General features: G+C 45.8%; 1 protein-coding gene across 1 annotated transcript in view; it reads right to left on the bottom strand.

Annotated features, from left to right (window-relative positions):
* Positions 1–2,622: 2,622 nt before the first annotated feature.
* The window catches only part of LOC149352139 (neuropeptide SIFamide receptor-like), a 183,984-nt gene continuing 162,033 nt past the window's right edge, over positions 2,623–24,573 (bottom strand). Inside the window, exons 2-5 of the mRNA XM_089581300.1 lie at positions 19,840–19,939; positions 12,619–12,901; positions 9,544–9,947; positions 2,623–4,327 (exon numbers count right to left, since the gene is read on the bottom strand). Coding sequence (XP_089437426.1) covers positions 4,210–4,327; positions 9,544–9,947; positions 12,619–12,901; positions 19,840–19,939 — 905 coding nt within the window. The 3' untranslated portion in view covers positions 2,623–4,209. The remainder of the gene's footprint in view (positions 4,328–9,543; positions 9,948–12,618; positions 12,902–19,839; positions 19,940–24,573) is intronic.

Raw genomic sequence — 24,573 nt, 5'->3', positions numbered from 1 at the left:
AAGAATCGAATATTAATGAGCGAAAGTAATTGTATCATAGCGACCTTTGATGCATTTCATGCCTTCCATCCACTGCATGCGAATAACCTGAGGGCACAAGGCGTGGTTAACTGCTCCCAGAAAGCAGCGCGCGAAAAAGGCGACTGATCGGCCTCGCTTTCGACCTGTACATATATGGTTAGAAATCTATGCTCATTTAATGTACCACAAGGTTAATAACATTTATGAATATAAAAAACCGCAATATGTTGCACATTTATCAGTTAAAAACCAAGGATCATGACTAACAAGATTTTCTATGCTGTTTTGTGCGAAGCAGCATGACAAAGTGGCGATTGCCGGGTCTTGCTAGCCTGATATAGCCACTCTATAAGATTCTTCACCCTCGATATTATCGATTTTAAATTCTCTCCAAACCGCTTGTCGACCGTCTACCACTTCATCTTCAGGGCGGCCGTTTTCAAGCGCCAGAGCGCGATTTCTTCCTTGTTTCTCGTTTGATTCTTTACATCCTCGCGAAAAAGGGACTATCTGAATCACACGAGGTTGCCTCCATCGGTAAACAGGCGCGAGTTTACCGTGAGATTTTAAAACAAGCTGGGAGAAGCCGTCCGTAACATTGCTTTATTGGATCAATTAAGGTGCATCCACTTTGCCATGAAAATCGCCAATACGCCGAGCGATCTCCTGCACCTCTAGGAAATAGCAGTGTCGAGGCGAGAATGTCTGCGATTTAAATAAACTCAAATTCAAAATTCAAACAAACATCAAAGCGTCACGTATGCGCTCGCGCGCGCAATGCTCCCCTTTTCTGTGAACGCTCTCATTCAGCTCACAAAGGAGCGCAGGTAGCGGATTGCAATTCTTTGTACGATACAGTTTTCCTGGCTCTCCTGCGAGGGCTATCATGGCATCGCGTTTATCTGGATTGCTCGGATATCCATCACCCACCGAGTTAGGTTCACTACTTAACGGCGCGCAGGATTGGTTTTGGTCTTACTAATACCTCTGTCTTTACCGGGCTCGAGATGCAATTATTCAGAATCCTAGAAGCATCTCGCTGGAACGACGAAAGGCACGGCCGGATAAAAAAAAATCCCACCTTGTGGCTTTGTGCTGTCTGCTTACACCTATATTTCGCAGTAAGCCTTAGGTCATTTCGCGCAGAAATCCGTGTGATTATTCAATTTAACATTGAGTTTTTCAGAAGCAGCACTCGTCTCACAAGCTGCGCAGTGAACAAGATAGCCATGGTATAACCTGCGCTAACCAAATGGTTTTCATTACATTCGAAGCGTGATGAAACGATGATCTGATATACGAATATTGTTTGGGAATTAAAAGGACGCTACTTCGATAAGAATCGAGCAGTATTTTTGTTGTCATGTGGTTAGGGCAGCTATTGGTTTACTAGAAGCAACATTTATTAATAATCAGATTAATGTGTTTTTCTTTTCCACGTGCCACTGAAGCAGCTTCTCGAAACCTCAGTGTGTATTTGTGGTCTGTAATTGAAGAAATGGAGGGGCATTCCTGTCGGCTAGGCCTCGCGTAAGCTAAACAAGTGATGTGCAATGTTTTGCTTATTGTAAGCACTTCCTGAATATACTGTGCAATATGAACTAAGGCTTGCCCATCTGCAAAGGAATTGCAAGACAAATACACACTCCTACCTCGCCATAACCGTGGTGGGTCCCATATTTTTGGATACAAGCAAAAATAAATGTCTTTTACAATTCCTGATAATTCTGTCGATAAGATATGATTATGCGGGCCGAAATGTTATTCTTCGGTGGTTGGTACATCTTGATTGCCCCCCTGTTTGAAACGCCGCTGTTTACTTGAGTCTGCCCCAGGATTGCGAAGTGTTCTGTTTCATCTGCAGAAAGTTTAACCGCTCAGAACAGCGTTCATGGGTGGCAAATAGAACAGCCTGAGAAGAGGAGGTCGAGGTGAGGGTAGGTTTCTAAGAGTTATTTGGAAACGTCGCTTCAGTTGAAAGAATAGTCCATTTTCGAACACTCTGAAACGCATGTGCTAGAAAATTCTTGTCTTCAGTATCGCAGAAATATGGCCGAGATACCCTTGAACTTGCACACAAAAAACAGGTAATTCTTTATTGTCGTGAAATACGTTCCTGATGACGTTACGCCAATTGAAGCTTTGGGAAAAATGAAAAAAAAAGAACTGTTACTCACGTTGACTTGTGAAAAATAGCAGCTCTACCAGGACTTACCACGAATCTGTATTTAGATCTTAATTCTTCAGAATTACAGATAAGTCTCCAGACTGTCGACGAAGCACGCGCGTCGATTTGTCTGTTACTCGTGCCGTGCCAAGTTTTCATCTGTGCACAAGAACTGACCAAACATTCAATTTGTTTTTGAGACCACTTTGTTAATGCTAAAGTTTCGTTCCATTTGACACGAGCAAAAAGCGGTGTTTTCTCAGTACTGTGTCCATGACGATGTGAACGCAGTCTGAATTACAAAATTCATGAACTTCATTGGAAACTTACTGCTGTTTTAAGTAGTTTTGCAGCACTTTGTTGGCGAAGATATTGTAGTGTGATCATTTTGGCAGGCCTCTTGGGCCGCTGCTTACGAAGGAAATCAAGCTGTCTTGAGCAAAGTCTTTATTTACTTCACGCACGCACACACACACATACAGTACATACAGTTCATAACGAAGTACAAAACAACAGAGCATATGTTGTCTTTTTTTTAGGTGTTTAGTTTTTATGGCACCCCAAGCGGACGTGAAAAGGAGCCTTCATTTCATCAGCAGGTGTGCTGCAGGGCTTCGAAACCCACGTCCACCCTTGCAGTTAAGCGAGTGCTGACAGCAAGGAGCAAAGTGTTATTTTCCCTTTATCGAATGATCAATAAAAAATTGCTTCGAGATCATTTTATCTCAGATATAAATGAGACCAGGACCACTGCAGATGTCAAGCGCTTTCATTTAATCTTTTGGACATCTTTTAGGTCCCCGGTTGTAGCTGACACTGATTTATAGCGCGAATACCGGCGCCCGAAAGAGAGTTTAACCAGAAAGAACAAAAAAGGAAGAGAGATTGCCATCCCGCTTGTAAGATTCCTGTTTCTGGACAAAGAAAGAAGACCGACAACTAATTAATGGGCAGGCAGGCAGGAAAAAAAATGGCAGTGGGGGAGGCCTGAGTGATCGCTTCACTCTGATTTTGCGCCGTAACGAAACATACGAGCGGCCGCAGGAATTCGTAAGGGATTCAGTGAACATTTCCATGGCTCAGTCAAGGTTACAGCTATTTCGGCTTCGATAGTATTTCCTTTCGACATTTCTTATCACGCAATATTAAGATAAGTAGAGAGAACTGTCGTTGCGAATTGTATCTCAGCAAGCAATTTATTTCTGATGTTCCTCGACGATTTCCTGCAGCTATCACAACTTAATTCTTTTTTGCGGTCTGTGTTTCTGTGTTTCAATATGTGCATTCCTATTTCTTTTTGTTGCCCCATCTCCAATGTCTAGCCGAAGTCAAAACTTCCGCATTAGGTTCTCCTATGAAACCTCGTTTTGTGAGCGTAAAATCTGTGTAATGATTTTAGCACAGATGAGCTTTCTGTACTCCCATTCTTGACAAGAAACTTTCCGTAAATATAACAACCTTAAGTGACTCAGTTTTGTCACTTTAAAGTTAGACACTCCACATACTCTTCTTTTTTTTTCCGCACTCCAGTTTATGCTACCCACGGCGCTGAATTGTTGTGTGCCGGGAAGCCGCGAATTCAAAAACTTTGTTTTCACTTTTCTGGCTTGTTGCGCTTTTAATTAGCATTCTTCGAAAGACTACTGATTGTTTCAATAAAAGATTGCTATTTATTCAGAAGTAATAAACAGTTAGGATGGCAACACCTCTTCCGCAAGAAGATTTACGGGGAGCGGCGAAATAAAAAGAGAAATATAACTCGCAATAAGGAAATAGAGCAAAATCACAAACAGAACCGAAAGGACCGCGACGCTAGTTGACGGTGCGACGAGCGATGCTCGCTGCTGTCAGCAACGTCGCGACCGCATGCCGAACGGCGTCGAAGGTTGGCTCCCGCACTCCCACGTGGGACAGGTTCCACCGATCCACGCACTTTTGTACACTGGCAGGCGCGAACAGCCGTGCAGCGGAAGCACAGCGGGAGGAGAGGAGAGCGGGACAACGGCTAGGGCACGTAAGGGTTAGGCTACCAGGGACACCTTCGCGTGCTTTTCTTCGGCATCCGTCCGGCCGTTGGTTAGCAACGTATCTTTTTTCGCGCTGGCTCGAGGGTGCGCTACGCACTCCGGAATCTCAGACCTGGGATCACAAACAACGTAGCAGGTGTTATAGCACAACAGCAGGGCCATCGCTTTTGCATGCGCATCGCAGCACAAATAGGCACTCGCTATACACGCATGTTGTCATTCCTAAGCGCATCCTGCAAGGAACGGTGCGTGGCGGGAATGTGTGCTTGAGAGGTCATTGAAAGTAAACTTTTTTCTCCTAATGAGTGCCGCTAGCGCAGGCCTTGTGGTTAACTGGTCTCCATCTCGAAGACTAATCTTCTAAGGATAGACACTGTCGATGGCACGTGTGTGCGTCTACGACGTGACTCTGTTGGAGTGCTCCTAACTCACAAAGCCTTCGGACTGCTGCACTAAGGTAGTCAGTTTGTTATAAAAGGCGGCATGTGCGTTCTGTTCCTGATTAAGACTGCGCACTTACAGCAGCTTGTTTATCACAGTCCTCTCTTCTATCTGTGAGTGGATTTCAACAGAACTATTTACACCTATTCTTAGCCTTAGCAGAAATAAGTCAATTATCCATCACGAAGACGAGGACTCCAGCACGTTAAGAAAAATATATATATAAAACTGAAAGTAAAAGTATTCGTAACTTTTTCATTTGTTACCTACTTAAAATAAATCATGTTTTACTGACTAGAGTGAGTATTTACAAGTTGGAAACATACGCGTTTCCTAATAGTATGGCATTTGAAGCTCTCCTCGTTCGCTGCCGCTGAAACAGCAGACCCACTGTCATCGTCCTAGGCCTTTTTGGAGGATATCTGTCATGTTCTGTCACACGTCTAACATCCCACTTTTTTCACCTTTGTTTTCGCCCTGAACTTACGGTCTTTGTAACTGAAATAAACAACTCTCCTCCACATCCTGATGAAGTGTGCAAATCTGATATAAGGCAAACCTGACATGAGCTTATGACGCAGTATTAGAAGTGAATGGGCTATTATTTTCCGTTAACAAATCGAATGAACCACAGCATGTGATTAGACTATCTGTGACTTGTCTTCTTTAAGAATTTCCTCTCGGATTCATATGAATTCCTAAAAATCACCTCAACGTATCCCCATTCATGTTCTAATAACGAAGATCTGCTGCCATTGCAATAGCGTCGACAAACATTTTCACCGATATTGACGATGTAGATCGACCGCACTAACAAAAGACAAGGTAAATATGGCCTTCCATTTCATCCCCCCACAGCATGCTTAACTAACCATAAAGCTACACCCAAACATTACGTGTGGTCATGGATGCATTTGCTTAGGCCCATAGATCAGAGTACACCAGCATGGCGCGCCCTCTGTCTTGTCGTGTTGAAGTGTTTTCGAACTATAGCTGCACATTGATGGTCGTTTTATAGCGGCCCTTGTTCAAAATCATGAAAGCTTCTCATGACTGATGGCTTCGTTGAGGCTTCGTTGAGGTATGAGGCTATGTTGATGCTATAGTCGTAACTGTCCTAATATCTCTGACAAGCGGCGCGGGTATGCTTGGTAGCTACAGCAACACGTGAAGCAGACCTTACTGAGCCACTTCCCAGGGATAAGATTGTTATGAGAATTGTTGAAATGTATCACTATGCTAGGGTGTCTTGTTTTGTGGCAGCGAAAGCTCTCTGGAACACGAATTCAAAGACAACCATTGGGCTCTTAACCTGCAAGCTTACAGACTTACACAAGATGGACGTTTGATGAGCTTGCTCGAAAGCGAAAACTCCTTTAAAATAAAAACAGCAGGAACAGTAATTACCGGTTGGATAAACGCGTAAATACCTTCTGGAAAATGGCTGTCACGATGTGCAAGCTTCGCCATTTTGTATCTGCGTCAACACCTTTGTCGCTTACAATAAACCACTTTCTTTTCAGTTTTTTTTTCTGAAGTACTGAGAAATATTCTGACAGCATCGCCCTTACCTTTCCTTCTGAAGCTTACGGCATTCTTCGCGAAGCTGCAAAAAGCTACACGCAAATTAAAACATGATTTAATTTAGTTTAAGCGGTTCACACAATTTCAACAATTATCTAAAGAGTGCACAAAGTGCAGCCAACTCCTCTTTGCAGTCTCAGCATTTGCGTAATGTTCAACATAAGTAGCTGTAGCATACTACGCGTACTTTTCTTACGAATCGCTAAAGTTTCGAAACAGACGATCCAGAAAATTCAGTCGCTCCTTCTTCAAGTGACCACATTGGGCTAACTCCGTCTCTGTTAGATGCACGAGTCGTCAGCCAATAAAACAAGCATTGAAATCATGACGCGTGATTTTGTCGAAGCCTAAAGATTGTTTTGCACACAAGTAGTAAAAAGAATTCGCAGTGCAGGCAGAAAAAGTGCAAGCCCAGGGACAGCAGCTCAGCAAGAAAAAGATACACAAGAGAACTAATAACGGCAGGTATAATACAACGAGTCTATTTCTTGGACTTCATTTCATTCTTCTCATTTTAAGCATCGGGTGACCGGTTCTATGAGGAGGACCGGTGTGAGAATGTTGAAAGGTAGAAAAGTCCCCATGGAAGCGGAATAGATTCGTTGTATTAGTCTTTGCCGAAACCGCGGAGTTGTGCAGAAGACAAGCTTGTAAGCATGCATACGCAAGGTGGCAAGCAGAAGCAGCCAAAGCGTCTGCAGCAGAAGCAGCACCGATTTAGCAAGCGACAGAGCACGACAGATCAATTTTTTTTATTAAAATGACATAATCTTATCACTTCTCAACACATCACACAAGAGTACCGGAACAACAGAGTGCCAAGCAAAACTGTAACGTCACCACAGCACAGATGTAACCAGAAAAAAAAGCAGCAAAAGAGAAAGCCAAGGTGTTTTTAATTTCTTCCTGTCAGTTCCGTTCGCTCGTGACCACCGATAATTATCTAGCGTCATTTTTTATTTTTTAGACTGAGACTCATATTAGAGTATAGAGTAAGTAGCTGGCCACCATAAGCGCACCGGCTAAACTTCAACATCATCGAACATCGTGTCTACCAAACAGACGTGGTATTTAGCTGTGGCTATTTTTTCTATACTGTCATAAAACCACGCAACTATTCGACATCATCATCACTGCAATCTTTTTTGGGTGAGCTTTGCTATTTTACAAGCGTCACTTTGTAGAGCTTGGCTTCCTTTCGGAGACACGATTTCCCGTCAACTTCCCTGGTTGCCACTTTATGCGTCTCTCTGAGTTCTAGATAGTTTAAACCCAAACCATCGGTGTCAAGCAGAGTTACATGGTGTATCACATGTTATTCTTGCGCAGGTTAAATAAAAATTTAAAACTAGAAGTTAAAACTAGAAGCGAAAAATTATTCCTCGTGGTCATAGCTTAACACAAGTAGGACCTGAGTCCCGTTTTCTTAGTTCAGATTACCTAATCTTTGGAAGCACTTGAAATATCAAGTTCACAGCGTGAAATTGTAAGGCGACACAGAGATCGCTACTGACGTGAATTTCATATTAGAACCATTGCTATTAAAGTTCTTTACGTGCCCTGAACAAAACGCAGCCGATTAAAAATGCGAGTCGTACCGAGAGTTCCTTTTCACCATCCTGCGTTTGGCGGCGCTCGCTGACCTCGTAGTCGTCACAGCGTGCATTAAGGCCGCGTTGCCGAACGCCTCTGCTGTTGGTATTTTGGTTAAGAACGTCATAACAATTCTAAACTGTTAATAGCAAACCGCATGCATCATTAAATACGTTTCTGTTCTATCTAGTTCTCTTTTAATCCCTAGCTCTCTATTTTTTTTTTATCAAGGCGCTAAAATTAGAATGCTCTCTTACTCTCTTGCACTAAGCTCACATTTTAATCGTTTTTAGTCAGCCGCTGGAAGCCGCTGACGCGGAAGTTACAGCTCGCGCCAGTAAGTGAGTGGCTATTTTGAGAACAAAGTATCAGTGACTGCAGGATAATACTCTTTCTGCTTACTCTCGCATATCGGTACTTTTCACTGTAGCAGCCTATTCATAGAGTTGCCTCAGAATAAGAGAAATAACCTTCCCTCTTTGAACCAACCCGCGTGATTGTTCCCCGCTCGATTTTCTATTCCGCTCTAATCGTAACGATTTAGCTGCAGGGCACTTGTTGCAGTTCTTTTTTTATATCATTATTTAACCTGCCTACCACTAATTATTGTTTTGTAGGAAACATCGTCCACGCTTTCCTTTTTTTTTTACGTATCTTCAAAATTAGTGCCTCCCTATTAAGCACCCGCTTGCTTTAATAATTTTTAGTAACTCGGTAAGCGCAGCATATTTTGATCCACGTTGGCGTGTAAACTGTATTTTGAAATGAGAGAGGGGAAAGCGTGATCATTCGCGTTGTATCAGACGAAATATAGTCGTTTTCGAACAGCCTGCAAAAATTTAGGAATTAGGCGTAAAAGTCATCCCCGTATTTTTATACAATTGTAACTTCTTCCAGACCTGAACCTCAGCTTTTGTAACAAGCTTACGTAGCTAGGCAGCCAACCTCTTCTGTTGCTGCAAGACGCGGTGTCACGAGTGAAAAGAACAGCCTATGCGGCTTGCAAGTTTTGCAGATTTCTTGAGGCGTTTTAATAAAAAGGAGGCCATTTAGTTGTTTTTTTTTCACAAGCGCACACTACAAAAACGGTGGCGGAGCCAACAGCTTGCACAGTTGCTGTATTTCCGCATTATTATGGCTCAGAATCGACGATTAAAACAAACATGTAGGTGAAAGAGAGAAACAGAAGAGAGAAACTTCTAAGTGCGAACATCTAAGGCTAAAACGTCTGTTCCAAAAAGCTTGCGTGAATTAATTGAGAGCCTTCCCCTAGAATAAAAAAAAAACGTGACATAGCTCACTCTTCGGACAAGGGGACGCGAAATAAACGCGTGGTCAGGCTCTTTCCTGCCCGTTTACAGCCCAACTTGCAAGCCGTATAGCACCCATATCCATCGCACCCGGTCTGGGCAGAACCTTTTCAGCTGTGCGGTAGGTTCTTAACTATTCACAACATTACGACGATTGCCATTAAATGAGAGGTAATGTTCACGAAACAAAGACGGAGACAGACATGCGCCTCGAACGCACGCACAGTACAGCAGCAGCAGCAGCAGCCTCCGCTCCGTATGCCGCGCACCGAGCCGATTGCAGCATGCTGCCGGAGCCGTTCAACGGCACCCAAGCTACGCATTCGCTCCGCCCTCAAGCGAGGCCAGTCCCGGGCCTCAGACGGCCGAGGTGGAGAGGTACTCGCACTGGGTATCGTACCTGGAGAGCCCCCTGTGGGCGCCGCCCGCGGCCGAGCGGATGGTGGTTCCGCGCAGCGAGCTCGGCTCGCGCAGGGTGCCGCAGCAGCTGCGGCTCTTGACGATGGCCACGAACCCGCGGCGGAACTTGCGGTTGAAGTACGCGTACAGCACCGGGTTGATGCAGCTGTTCGAGGCGCCCAGCCACTGCGCCACGGGCGTCAGGATGAGCATGAGGTTCCAGTCGACGCTGCCTTCCTCGGGGGCGCTGCCCAGTTTGAGCCGCGTGAAGATGATGTAGAGCGGTAGCCAGGAGAGCACGAAGATCACCACCACCACCAGCATCATCTTGACCACTTTGAGCTTGGACTTCTGCACCATCAGGTCCGTCTGCTTAGTCTCGCCCGGGATGTTGCGCCGCCATACCTGCGCCAGCGAGCGAGCACGGCTCTCTGTCTCGAATCTCCCGAACGCCGCTGGCTGCGCTGCTCGTTAGCCTACGGGGTTTCTGGCCGTTTATTCCTGGCGACATAAAGACGTCACTGAGTGCGCCGTCTCTTTCGAACGCCGGAAATGCCTTTACTATCATACTCTTGTGCGACAAAGCCTAGGAAATTCGAATATCACTGAGTATCCCAATTTGGAAGTCACCGGTGTGGCTCATTGTAGTTGTTACTGGTGCGTCTTTACATTAAGAGTGCAGAATCCCGGTCATTGACGGGGCGAGGCCCAATTTTCTGGAAGTATTCTTGGAGTATATGCTGTTCCCTTGAAGGGGAATTTATAACTTGCCGCTACCTTGAAAGGCGATTACGATTTTTGCTTTCCTGCCCTCACTACCGTTTGGTTTTTTGTTAACGCTGTGAAAGCGCCAGCGGAACGTTCTAGACAAGTAAACCTGCCGTTGACGTTCTCTCACTCAAAGCATTTACACAAATATCCTATCTGCAGTTTCGAATTTTGGTTCTCCTGCTGTATATCTCTAACGTGTAATGTACTGCAAGTAGGAAATAAAAATGTTGATGATAAGCGTTGGAGATATTTAGCAGGCCAGGTGAGTCATAACGTACTTCACAGGTGTGCGCTAATCACTAGAGCTGAACTTTGTCGCATACACAAAAAAATGCACCACTATCGCAAACGACCCAGTAGTTACTAGTCTAGTCATCCTCTACTTTCAGACCATTTCAGTGTCGACGTAGACCTCACCGCAAAAAAAAAAAAAAAATAGCGGAGGTTTTGCTCCGGTTAAACCGGGCAAGTTGCGCAAGTAAGCAGCAACTCTTCTGCCCGAGGCGAACGCGCGTATTTATTCCCTGTTTCCCAACCGCTTCCTTTTTCCTCTCTCCACATTCCGACACAAGCGTCGAGAGCGCGCGGCTACGCGCGCGGCACCGGCGGCGGCGCAGCGACTGTCCTGCCGCCTGGTGGAGCGCGGCTGAAACGGTTGCTATGGCAACGGCACTCCATCTGTTTGACCTCGGCCACCGCCGGGAGCTACGCGACGGCTCAAAACCTGGCGCAGTATTGCTTACGCAATAATATACATATTCCGCCATGTTAGAAGACATACACTCGACATACACTACGTTTCAGCTGAGGTATCTCGAAATACTTCTCAACAGGGCATGTGAGGGACACCAGAACTTTCATAAGGATCAGTTTCTCACAGACGAAGACATCATCAAACCAGCACAACAGAATATACTTTGTTGCCTTAATGAAACTAGCTCATAGGAATAATATTCTCAATCTCACTGCTGCTAAGTCCCATGACTGCTTGTGTATGCAAATCTCGGTGCGAAGCAGCCATTTGTGCTTCACTACGAACCAACCAAAAAAAAAAACAGAATAGTGTTTCTGTATAGGTTGTCGGAAATCACTGTGTCTTTCTTCTTGTGATGAAATATACAGATAATTTCGTGGACGCTACCGAAATTTCCTAGAATGAGAGTACATAAGACACCTCGGAGGTTTCGTTTAATAGGCTACCTTAATCTTCTGTGGGTGGATGTACGAATTTTATCGGCACTCCCTTGAATCGGGGTCATGGTTGGCGCCACCTTGCCGAACACATTTTAGTGTCAAATTAGTTAACGCGCATGCCCCATGGCATAGTAGATGACAAGGATTATCCAGCATTTGTCCTATCCTGAGTCATTTCTGCGACGAGTAGAGCGACCACGCACAAGGGACTCAACCTCATTTACATAAAGGTAACGAAGCATACGTTCATTAAGCGTGGTAGCCGTTCACTGAGTCATTTGCTGTACTCCACTCAGTTTCATGCGTTCAAAATTGCTGCATTGGTACACGGGGCAGCACCGACCACTATTCGATAACACCCGCGCTACCTCCTTCCCTAAAATTTGCTATCGTTACTGCAGTCAAGAGCGAAATACCACACATTGAAGCGATTAGCCCGACATTAATTTCTAATAAGTGCTGGCGCCAGCATTCACCCGCTATTGCCACTGCGGAAGAACAACAAGCACGAAACCTATGAGTCCTCCGGCAGTCGTGAAAAACGCGACGTCCCACGACGGGTGCTACAAACGCGACGATATTACCGCGGGCCACGCAAACCGCGCAAGGAAGGAAGCGGCGCGGTGTGCACGCAGAGTGGTCGCCCGCCACCGGGTGACCCATCAGCCTCGGGGGCGGCGCTGGTCGCGAGCTAGGCGGAGTAATTACGCTCTGTCAGCTGCGCGACAGGCCGACAGCAGGCGACTGCGACGCGCTGTTCTGAATCGCTGGCAACGCTCGAATCATCACCAACCTTGCTTACGCCCAGTGAGCAAACAACGCTGAGCGGTACGCGATGGCCGTCGCATAGCCGCGGGTTGTGTGACAGAGTGCGGTTTCATTGCATACTGTACAGAAAATTATGTCGTTGTCGTCCGAAAGATAGGTGACGGGATAAAGGGCGCAAGCACTGATCGAAAAATTCTCGTTAAAACCTTTTGCCGCACGTCTAACTAAAACCGTTCCAGAGTCAAGCACCTTATACAGCAATCTCTCCGTAGTGCCGAAAACAATTGCGTGCTTAAAATTCAGCGTTCGGTCCCATTAATATATGTGCAACGAGCGAGCGTACCTTCACCCATATGCAGCCGTAGCACACGACGATAAGCAGCAGCGGGAAGATGTAGCAGAGCACGAGGTGCGCGAGAATGAAGTAGAGCGTCGAGGAGCGCTCGTCGGGCCACTGCTCGACGCACAGCGTGACTCCCGGTATGCTGGGGTGGATGGGCTGCAGCGTGAAGTAGAGCGCCCAGGGAAACGTGATGGCCACCGAGAAGCTCCAAATGACCAGCAGGATCTTGCGCACGCTGCGCGTCGACAGCTGGCACTTGAGCGGGTAGCAGATAGCCAGGCACCTGCGAGGACAAGCCCCTCCGGACAGTTTACACTGGCACCAACAAGTCGCCCCATGGCAGTAAGCACCGAAAGTCTCTGAACGCCGCCTGGGACGAGACAATTAAGGATCACCGTTCGCTGTATTCTGGCGGCTGTACGGCCTACTCATCAGCAGGGTAAACATTGAAAAGATCACCTGTCGTATCTTCACGTATCATCTTTTTATTTATTAATGCTAAAGCTTTATATGGCTATGTATTAGCAGAATAGCCAACCGGAAGAGGGGGGCGAAGGAGAGAGACGTGTAAGCTGGCGCAGGCATTCATTGTGAGCAGGGTGTATGCGCTTCCCTACCTTAAGCTCGATGTCACAGAGAAGGGTAAGGCAGAAGCTATGATCTGGCAAGCGTACAAGGCTGCTTTGGGCCTACACAACAGTGCATCGACGGAATGCTTAATGAGTGGTGCACAATACCTTCGATGAGTTAAAGGAGGCGCATTTAACGATGCAGATGGCTAGGCTCTCAAAAACAGCAGTTGGGAGAAACATTCTAGAGAAGATCGGCATAGGGTTGGAAGCTCAGCGAGGAGATAGGAAAACACAGCTACTGAAGGCGGTACGCAAGGGGTTGTACATCAATCATTTGCAGAAAAACAAGCATCCGGTGCATCATGAAAACAGAAGGTGAGGGTGAAAGCGCTCTACGCGAAATATGGGAAATACGAAGGAGCTGCCTACGTGGACGCTGCTGAGTATGGAGAAAGGCAAGCATTTGCGATAACGGTAGTGGATGCACGGGGACGCTCGATCGCTTTCGGGACGATCAGAACCAGGTCCTCCGAGACGGCGGAGGAGGCGGCAATCGTTCTAGCGGTAGCTAGCACAAAGGCTGATCTGATTTTTAGTGACTCGAAAACGGCCACCTGCAATTTCACGAGGGGCAGGATAACGGCTACGGCGTCTCGGCTTTTGAGCCGAGTCAGACGTGGAGGTATTAGAGGTTGAGGTGGTATGGCTAACGGCGCACTCCGGAAACCCGGGGAACGAGGCGGCTCACGCACAAGCTCGAGGTTTCGTCAACCGAGCAGGTGGGTCGCCTGTTCTGAAAGGGTTCCCGAGAGATGGGCTGGTGTCCTTCCATGACATTACAAATAAGTACAAATTGAGCCGGAGAGTTTTCCCGCAGCAGGATAAAACATTGGTCAAGGAGCAAAGGAGCAGGAGTGTGTTTAAGAGACTCCAGACGAGATCTTTCCTAAGTCCTTATGTACTCAGCAAAATATATCCGCAAGAGGTGAAGCCAGAGCGTAAATGGTTTAGGGACCCGGCGGCATATGATATATCCTATGGGAATGGAAGAAAGAGCCGTCCCCTGTGGCTCTTGAGCAGTAAGAGGCCGTGTTGGCCAGCTGAGACCCAACCGTCCAGGTCCGGGCCGTGGAGTGGGCCGCCCAGGTCTGCGTCAGTCGAGGACTGATGGCCACCTAGCACAGAACCATCTATACGTGCTTCTTACGAAATAAAGTTTTTCCTCCTCCTCTTCCTTACATGGCTATGTCGACGATTTCCTCTCCGCAAAACGTTTCGGGAGCGATTTCTCCGTTCGTGTGAGAGTTAAGCGAAAAAGAATGTCTGTGTGTAATAGAAGATGATACATGGACGATGGAGGACAAAATTTGTTCCATGTGGAGTAGGCTAATTAGTTGATTAATTACAGCCAAAATGTCACTTAGACGACCAAATAGTATCGAACGTCGATATAGTGCGAGGACGTGAAAACAGTACTAGACGTCAAAATTAGAAAACAACCACGTGACAGATGATGATAAAATGGCGTTGCACAGCAAATTTGATTGATCTCGAATAAATAGTTAATTAATGAGAGGCCAACAGTTCATTTAGACGTCAAAATAGCCCCGAACGTGCATATAGTGCGAGGAGGTGAAAATCGTGGTAGACGACAAAACTAGAAGAAGTAGAAAGAGAGGCAAGCAGTCAGAAGAGAGAAAAAGAGGCAAAAAGAGAGGCAAACAATCTCAAAGAAAGGCGACGAGTGTGAAGGAGGCATCAATGCTTTCGCATTTTCCCAATGCGGGTCGCCGCAGTGACCTCTAACGTTTTTATTATTGTGACTCACTATCACTTGCAGCTTCTGTTTATTCGCGAGCAAAGTCTTCCAGAACACACGGAATTAAAGGCGGGACTATAAAATTTCACAGAGCGGAAAGATTGAATCGTAATAGGAGTCGTTTCAGTATCGTACAGTTTTCTCAAGCGCCACCTCAAGCGCAGTAAGGGTCTGCTGCAGAAACAATAAGTTGAAATTATTGCGCAGCTCCTGTTACAGGGACCTGGTGCTTTGACCTGTACCGCTTCTAAGTCTACGCGGCTGCACGTGAGCGCGTTCATTTCCTGTCAAACCCAAGACCCGTTGAAATCCCGATTGAGATTGGCAGTATTTCTAATACCCCTGTCACACGGGCAATCTCAATGCTCGTTGAGTCAATGGCCATCGAAATTTTCGAGGGTCATCCAGGTGCTCTGCTGCCACACGGCGAATTTCAATGATCATTGGGTCAGTAGTAAGCATGCAATCCGATAGATGTCGCTAGGGTTAGCAATATTGAGTAAAATACGAAGTGAAGCAGAGTAAAACGAGCCGAATATTGAGTAAGTGCTATTTTTAATTGAAAGTTAGTTCAGTAAAGTTTTTCAAATACTTCACAGTTCGGCGCAATCTGGGGACAGCGATGGCGGGGCGACGGAGCAGCGATGCGTACTTCGTTACAGATGCTACGGCGAAGCTGCGGTGACCGTGACCGTGCGCTAAGAGGCGAGAACGGGAGAAACGGAGCGGCACACCGCGACGTCGCACATCAGAAACAACGGCGATTTGTTTACATTTGACCCATGATCTGACCACCGGTCGATCTGAGGAGCTGTGATTTTGACTACCGAATAAAAATTTGTTTATGAACTGGATAGTGTAATTTAGAATTTTGTTATTAAATCAAAAAGTTCTTTTTCTTTGTTTCTAGATTTTAGTAAACTGACTTGCATGAAAATGTCCAGTGCAGGCAAACAGTGGACATATTTTTGTCCGTATTCATTCTTGGGAAAATTTATATCTTTTGTTAAGCCTTTGAGAGTGACCGTCAATTGCGGAGGAAGATGCGGAGGAAGCAGGGCATCGCAGACACTCGCTGGTAATTTTTCCAGAGCAAAGCAGCTGAATCTACCTACGCCTACATGGAAAGGTGAAATAGGAAATCATTATTCAAATTTTGCGGTTCCACAATCCCGAATTCAAGAATGTGCATTTTCCTTGCTGCAACGCACATGTAAACAGGCGAATGTCTTGCCTTAGTCGCTTCCACAGTGCCATCCGCTGGAAGAATTTGATGAAAAAATGATCAGGTTTTGTAAATGAAAGCTTTTAGCTTAATTGGTCGTAGAAACTCGTTGTATATCCGTCGCAATTGAAACTACCAACGTGGCAGTTTCTTCATGAGCATTTTTACTTGCCATCTTTTGTCTGTGATCCTACATGACCTTGCGGTCTTACCCTTGCACACTTTCGTACTGGAAGTCTTTACACTTCAGAGGTTATAAGTCTGAATTTACCGTTGAATTGCTCACACCAAACCAGCAGCCCGGCGGCGACCAACATCATTTGAAAAGCCTTTACACTTCATGTCCCACTCTGCGACGAAGAAGTGAGTGCTATTACAGTACCACGTTCCTCGCGCCATGAGACCGCCTACTGAAAACCCCACATCAGCCAAATGCATATAGATTGCTTTATCGCACGAGGAACACTATCAAAAGCGCTCACTTTTCGACCCATCTAGATTACATTTCCAACAGCAGTAACGATAACATTCCCAATAACGATACGAGGGACGCGGGAGCTTTTCGTTACGATGGAACGCGCCGACGCCGTTTATTCAGGAGAAAATATATACAACTATCCCTGCAAAGTAAATAAATGCGGCTTCCAGCGAAAATACATTTTTTTTTTTTCAATCACACCGCTGCGCATCTGCACAGAATGCGCGTGAAAGAAACACTAAAAGGGGGTACAGTCCTCTTATTCTGGCGAACCTGCGCGTCCAGACAGAATTAAATAAAAAAAAACGCTGGAAGCTATTCGCTCAGGCCGCATCAGCAGATAGAAAAAGATCAAGCGACTAAATTACTTTTCCGCCTGCAGCACTGCGCAGCAGCTGGGCTGGGGAGCCTGGATGACGAGCAGTCTTCAACGTGCCACGAGAAGGGACAGCTAAAGCGGGCCACAGAAATCTATTTTCACGCCAGGGAAGAATTGGAGAGCCAGGCTCTCGCAGCCTATTGTGGCGTCTTGTTGGTGTCTATAAGATACCGGGGAGGAAGGCAATGTGTATAGGGCAGGATACCGATATGAGGGCATTGCCGACGGACCAAAAGCTTTTCTCCTTGATGCTGCAATTAGTTTGCAAGCTAAAAATCTTTTGGTCTGCTCTGCTTATCAGCATGTCCAAGCGTACTCAGAAAAGCAAATGTCATCTGTTATATTTACAGTGTATTCTTTTCTTTTTTTTTTCACAGAGTGAAAATCATGAAACAATTCGCATAAAAGGTTTCCGAACTTCCCGTCCTCCCCTTCCAACTGGCGGATTATTCCGCTGAACGGGCACTATGTGCTGTAAGTGGAAAGCTGGGCAAGTTGGCCTTCATGAAGAACCAAGGCGATAGTGCAAGTGAACACGTACAGAGCCCGAGAAAAGGGACGACACAGAGTGCACAGTTAGAGCTCTGGTTTTTAATGTAGTCTACACTGCCGCGATCATCTCAGCCAATTTAAGCGCACACGAATGCAGCGCGAAAGTAAGTGCTTCTTCTTGTTTCACGCTTTATCAATCCCGTCATCTGACTTGGTGAGGACAGCGTCCGCGTCAACAGGCACTGTCGCCAGATTCACCGTTCAGCAGAGTGGCGGGAGAGAGGTTTTCCAGAGGAAATGGCACTGGCCGCAGCCTCGGGAAGTCAGGCGGCGATCTCTCAGGCGAAGTCGAGAGAAAACAGGACAGAGTTTGAGTCTAGTGAACCGCGGAAAAAAAAATGCACTACATTTAATTTCTCCGCTCCTGCATGCATGCTTTATAAAGTTCTTCCGCAAATAATTCGTTCGACAAGGCGCCCGCCGTACTAGTCTCCCGGGGCGTTTCGTGTGATAAGCAGAGAGGGATATTATCAGGGCTCTAGGGTTCTTTTAGGCGCCGTGCTATACACTTGACACGGACGAGCGATACGTGACGTCTTCCATTTTGCGGGTCTAATTTTACGTGCAGCCTTGTTACACCAAGACGAGCACAAATCAGTTTTGAACTTTTTAAACATGTGTGTTTCGAGATGCCAGGTCGACTAGCGTCGCAGAGCGAAATGTAACAGCATTTTTATCTGTTTGCTTCCCTCATCATTTATAGAAATACACCACAAGGAAAAAAAATAATTCAAGCACGTCATCAGCACCCAGAGTAAACTTTTTTTTTTTTTTCCTGTGTGGACAACATAACAGAAGATTTGGAAATGGTTAAACCTTGGTGTAAATGGTTGAAATCTTAAAACGGCCTCTTGTTTAGTGACTAGGAATTGAATTTTACATGCTTCACTATAAGTAGGGCCCTTCGTTTTCACGTAAAATTCGATTTTGCTTTCTTTTTTTGCACAGCGAGAAAACCTCTTAAATAATCGGCTCGAACCCGATTTCTACTCAAGCAGAAGCCTCTTAGGAAACTTAGTTGCCGTGTGCAGAAAACTGAAAATACCGCGAGCAAATGAGCGGACAGCTTGTGCGGAGGGGAGTTTTCGGTTGAGTGGTTATTTTCAACTTTGTTTAGTCTGTTTATTTATGACGGCGCTTAATTCGGGGCCGAGTTCGGCGAGTACGCTTCGGAAGTGAGAAGCAAAAATGCGGGTACTGACCAGACATCTCATTAGCGTCACTGTGTCACGCGCTGCCCACGCTAACAGCGGTCTGCTTCATGGCCTTGCTGCGTTTAAAATTATCGCGTTAATGTGGTGCAAGTATTGTGACAGGGTACCAACAAAGGCAAATTGGCATTTCGTGGGAGCCGAAATGTGCGTGGTTAATTAATTATAATAAATGAGAAAAAAATAATTACCGTATTTACTCGCATATAGGTCGACCTTTTTTTTCAGAAATGCTGCCCATAATTAGTTAGCGACCTATATTCGTGACCAAAGAACCTCGACCTATATTCGTGACGCAGGTCTCCATCATCATCATGCGGGTGCACACAGTGAATTGCTGTGTGTACCTGCATTGTTATTTCACTCATTTCTGTGGTCTTACCGTGGTAGACAGCTTAGGAAGCAGTATATTTTGGCGTTCTGGGCAGGAGCGGTGTTAGTAAAGCACGGAAGGTTTTGGAGGCATACCACATAAGAACAAGACGAAAAAGTTGTGTCAGCGATACATCTGTGAACCTTTTTAAAGCTGAGATTTCATACCTTGAACGGTTCCGTTGATTGCACATCAGGTTTCTTTCTGCGCATGCCTAGGTTTTTCTATATTTGCTCGCTTTTCAGAGATTAAAGTAGGATGAAGTGTTCGCTTGTCCTACGTCGTATGTGCATGTTTTCAAAAGATATGGGTCGACTTATATTCGAATAATGTTTTTTTATTTCTTGGCGAGCCCAATGTATAGGGGTAAAAACCTATATTCGTGGTCGACCTATATGCGAGAAAATGCGGTATCTGATTTTATAAAAAGTCCGCAGTGCATCCTGCTATTTCCATATTGTTTACCACACAATGCGCTAAAAATGGAGCGTTTGACGTCCCGCTCGAAAACGAAGGCTTACAGCGCACTGTCTGCTGTTATAAAATATGACCCGATAAAACCCCAATTATGGAACCTTTTCTTGAAAGGCCCGATTCGCAGCTGTCACTTACCTGTCCATGGATATAGCTACCAGCGTGTTGATGGAGGCACTGACAGCCACGCCTTGAAGGTACGACACCGTCTTGCACATGAACCAGCCGAGCATCCAAGCTGCACAAAAAAAAAAGAAAAGTTGAAGAGCGTCAGAACTCTTGAAAAGTTTTACAACAAGAAGGTAATCCTTCTGCAGACATCCTGAAAAATCTACCTCAGACAAAAACAGACCTGTTTGTCCTGCTCCTTAAATAAGACGGAAATTGAAGGAGAGTTGAAATCTGGGTTAGTTGGTATATACTTAAGAAAAAAACCAGCCATAAGACGTGGGCAAACGAGAGACGAAGCACACACAACGAGGCACACACAACGGCACACAACAAATTAAACTTTGTCACAAGCGGCGCATAAAAAAACTTTCCATAGAACCTATCAGACGTTGGGCCTCTGAAAATATTTTATACACTGATTCATCTTTCCAGCGCTCAAAACACACGGACTGCGGGAGAGTATGACACCACGGGCGCTGGTTGAACAATGATTTGCACATATAAAGGAGAGAGGACAGGTCCAAATGTAATATTGGGACCTGTTACCACCGAGTGCTATATACTGCCAAATAGCCCAGCTGTCTACGCTTAGCTTCTATTGAAACGCGTGCTTGTCACACCTTCATTTTGGGGAACTACTAATTCTCTGTCAGCAGATATGACGAACCTGACTTCTCGCAAGTATTGTAAGACATGAGCTAGTTCTATTTAAAATTTGGTGACTGTGAAAACGGTGGGGCCAGTCTTGACTACAGGACCGCTGCTAAGAAAACATTCTTTTGTTTGAGGAAGACCACCCCCGCGTTTTCCGCTGCATAGTTGGCGCGTTTCCGTTGCATAGTTGGCATACAGGTGGGTTGTACGTACACTCAGGGAAAATCTAAATCTTAAAGCTGCAATCTGCCTCTCCCTCGGCAAAGAGAGCGGCTTTATTTCATCTTTGTATCGTTCAACAAACACGAGGGCCAGCAGTACGTCATGGTGTACGCAGATCACACGGCAATTTGAGGACTTGCATTTGCAGCCGTAGGTTTAACCTCGCGCCACAGCGGCCCTTATATATAGAGGTTCGAGTTTTGAGTTTAACACCCCCCCCCCCCCCCCCCAAAAAAAAAAAAAAGAAAAAGAAAAATGAAACTTGCGCAGAACTATTTTTCGTTTTAAATCCGGTATTAAACGACAAAGGTCAGTATCCTTCAGATATGTGCGATTGTTCGCTGGCTATTGAGCACGAGTTACAATCGGTCCTAAGAGAGAATTAACAGAGCGCAGAACCAAGGACCACGATGTGACAACGGAATGGTTGGATTAGGTAGTGGGGTTGTACAATTTAGGCATTGCTCTGCTGCTTTACACAAAACGCCGAGTGCTGGCCGCGTCGCTCAGCTACCTCGCCAAGCTTCGTATACTAGCGTAGCTCCTGCTAACAGACTATCATCATTACAGTTTTCCCACCGCGTGTAAGGGCATTGACAGCGTTTTGCAGAACAGTAACAGAACAGATGTTCTGCATAACAGTAACCGTCTGCTTTGCAGAACATCCAGTTCTTATAACCAAATTTTTATTATAACCTATTAAAATCACACAATCGTAATAATAAGGATAGCTAGCGACAAGCACAGCAGTCTATGAGGCCTCGCTGAGCCGACAATTGTGTTTTTTTTTTGCAAAGAATTGCAAGGAACTATAACGTCTATCACCTGGAATAAATAGGCGCCGTTGTGCACACAATAAGACCCAGCGTATTGCAGAAAGTACAGCAGCATATAATTCATCATAGCGCAAAAAAAAAGCCAAAGAATTCAAAGCATTCATTGTTTACTTTCGTGTTTCGTGCTCCTCTATACTTGAAACTAGCACAATATGTACATTAACGTGGGCGTGAGAAAATTATAAGGCAGCGACTACCTCTGCAGTTCATGGGAAACAAACATCCTGAAGTCTCACCATGGAAAGATGACATACTGAGAAGAGGAAACGCGCCTTCTTAGTTAAGGGGCGTCGGCCGATCTCCTGGTGGCAAAAGCATGTCCTACTTGAAAATAAAAATTCAATCTTTCCTGTTGAAATCATAAAAATTTTAACTGTACTATTAAAAGTACGCTGGGCGCTAATGGGTTATGACCATTAGTTGGGAGGTGGTACATAGGGCTGGAGAGGGCTTATATTTTATTACCTCACGAGTGGTTTTGGCAAATTTCATAGGCCGTACAAGCGTCGCGGCTTTATTAATGGGAAGCAAACCAAAACCGCTACGATGCGTTCCTAGGTTCCTCAAAATGTGAACGGCTCAGTTCGTGTCGTTAACAGGGGGCCGACGCCTTTGAACAGAAAAGCCTTCGTTCACAGCGGTAAAAGATGAGCATTTTCGTTTGTTGGTTAAGCTAGGCGGAAACTTTTTTTAAACGCTCCGTTGGCAAGTTCATGAGTGCTAGGAAAGCTGCCATCGCCAGTGCAACGATTAACTCGGACATTTGGTTTACCAGGAGTACAACCACACACCTCTGGAACGCCACGTCGGCACTTTATTGCTGTCAACACGCTGATATCTTAAAACCATGGCCATAATGTACCAAAACACAGCCAAGTCGCTAGAGTGCAACATTTGAAGAACTAGCTTCTGAAACTAGGACTGCCTGATCAAAGACATTCACCCATTCACAAATACATCGACCTCTTCGCCTCACTCTATAGTTATGATATATCCTCTTTATCTCAATCTGCGCACTTAAGAGAAAGCAGAAGGAAAACTTTTTCGCGTATAGAATACAACAAAATGCAAGCTCCACACCGGCACCTGTCGACTAAAGCGGTTTACTTGCGTTTCTGCTGCATTTTATTTTTTTTATTAATGTGAAATACGGGTACGATCCCAATTTCGGATCACCTTAAAACTTCATTCTAATTTCTTTTTCTTTCCATTTATTTGAGAAATCTGCGGCAAAGAAATGTCAGGCGGTCAGTAGTGTTGTCCAGCTAAAAGGTTTTGAAACGAAATAAGGGGGAAATGTGTCCCTTTTCCCACTCCTAGCATCGAATCGAGCGCTTAAAAATAAAAATATCTATAAAAACAATTGGCCTGCCCCAAACTGCGGCAGACACAAGAAAACACGAAAATAGGCAAGTGGCAGCGACACACAACAGGAAGCGAAGGCTCCAGGCCAGGAAATCGATACGTTTTCGATCGCGCCAGGCGAGATGACAGAGTGGAAAGCAGTGTATTCGGCGCTGGCAACATCAAAACAAATATAATCTCTCGTCTGCCGTCTCCCCGTGAGGGGGTGTGGTTCGTCTTGAGGCTGCAGCCGCTGAGGGGTCCAGAAATCCAGACGTGTAGCGCGATCGATTTCTTAATTTATTACACTTGCAAGAAGAAGAAGAAGAAGAGAACACAGCAATGCGAGAGACATTGCTGTTATGAGGCGTGTGCGCAGCGCTCGGGCCCTAGCGACAAGATTAAAATATTCGGCGTAGAACGAGACGTCTGGCTGTCTGGAGAGTTCCCCGACTTCCGGCAGATTTGAATAGAAACGTCAGACAGCTCATCTCGGTTTTCTTTCCGCAAAGTCACCCGCTTTCACAAGCCCTATCTTTTAAGCGTCAAAGTATACAATGGTGCGACGTGCGACATGCACAGAATAATGACAGTTGTCACTTTAGGAGTGTTGATCCCTCCGAGGAGCGTATCGGAAGCAGACAAACAGCGTTTAAGGCTAAAGGTATCGTAGATTTCTCCTCCCCGCTAGCGGGTAATAGACGTGATGTTTTACCGCTTTGCCCCGCCGCGGTGGCTCAGTGGTTACGGCGCTCGGCTGCTGACCCGAAAGACGCGGGTTCGATCCCGGCCGCGGAGGCTGAATTTCGATGAAGGCGAAATTCTAGAGGCTCTTGTACTGTGCGATGTCAGTGCACGTTAAAGAACCCCAGGTGTTCGAAATTTGCGGAGCCCTCCACTACGGCGTCCCTCATAGCCTGAGTCGCTTTGGGACGAACCAACTTTATGCGTCCGTCCGTCCTTGTCACGAAAATGAAGGTGGCCTACCTGTCACGGTGGGCAGGTGCCAACCTTTCCGCCAGGGAAAGCGGCAAGGAAATTAATTCAAATAAATTCAACCCGATTGCCATTGGTCTACCGTGGCACTGTACATCAGTCCATTGGTTGAGAGACAGACAGCCTTCCGAAGATCTATCTGTGCGAAAATGCGCCTTACAGGAGCTCGGGACAACCAACCTGAGTCTCACTAGCCTCACCGGTGGCTCTGTTTTAAATTGTAACCTCCTGGGGCAGTGAAGCATCGCTTATGTGGACTCCCCGCGATCTATGAATTTCTGATAGACAAGGAATACTTGCGCGGGAGGGATCTGAAGGGCAGGTTAAGCGTCGTCCAAGTTTTTGAGTAGCACTCTGCCCGCGACACATTGATGGTGTGGTCGCGGTCTTCTACTATCTGCCTCAGCGTGCAGTCTGTCGGTTTAGACCTCTGTGGAGTAAATATGTAGCAAGAGCACCCCTGAATCGCCCTGTGAAACAATAACCAACTTAAGCCTGCGTAGCTGAGGCAGCACAGTGGGTAGTTCCATCAGTCCCGGAGAAACAGTGTAGATTTCTTACCCCAACCAACTGTTCTCTTACATTCCCTTTCCCCCTTCCGGCAATGCAGAGTAGCCAATTGGAACCCTGTATTTTTTTTTTTTACGAC

This window comes from Amblyomma mixtum, chromosome 3, assembly GCF_055824585.1.
Source record: "Amblyomma mixtum isolate Tamu chromosome 3, ASM5582458v1, whole genome shotgun sequence".
NCBI classification, from domain to species: domain Eukaryota; kingdom Metazoa; phylum Arthropoda; class Arachnida; order Ixodida; family Ixodidae; genus Amblyomma; species Amblyomma mixtum.
Note: the sequence above shows the minus strand (reverse complement) of the source record. Positions and strands in the feature narration are given on the sequence as shown.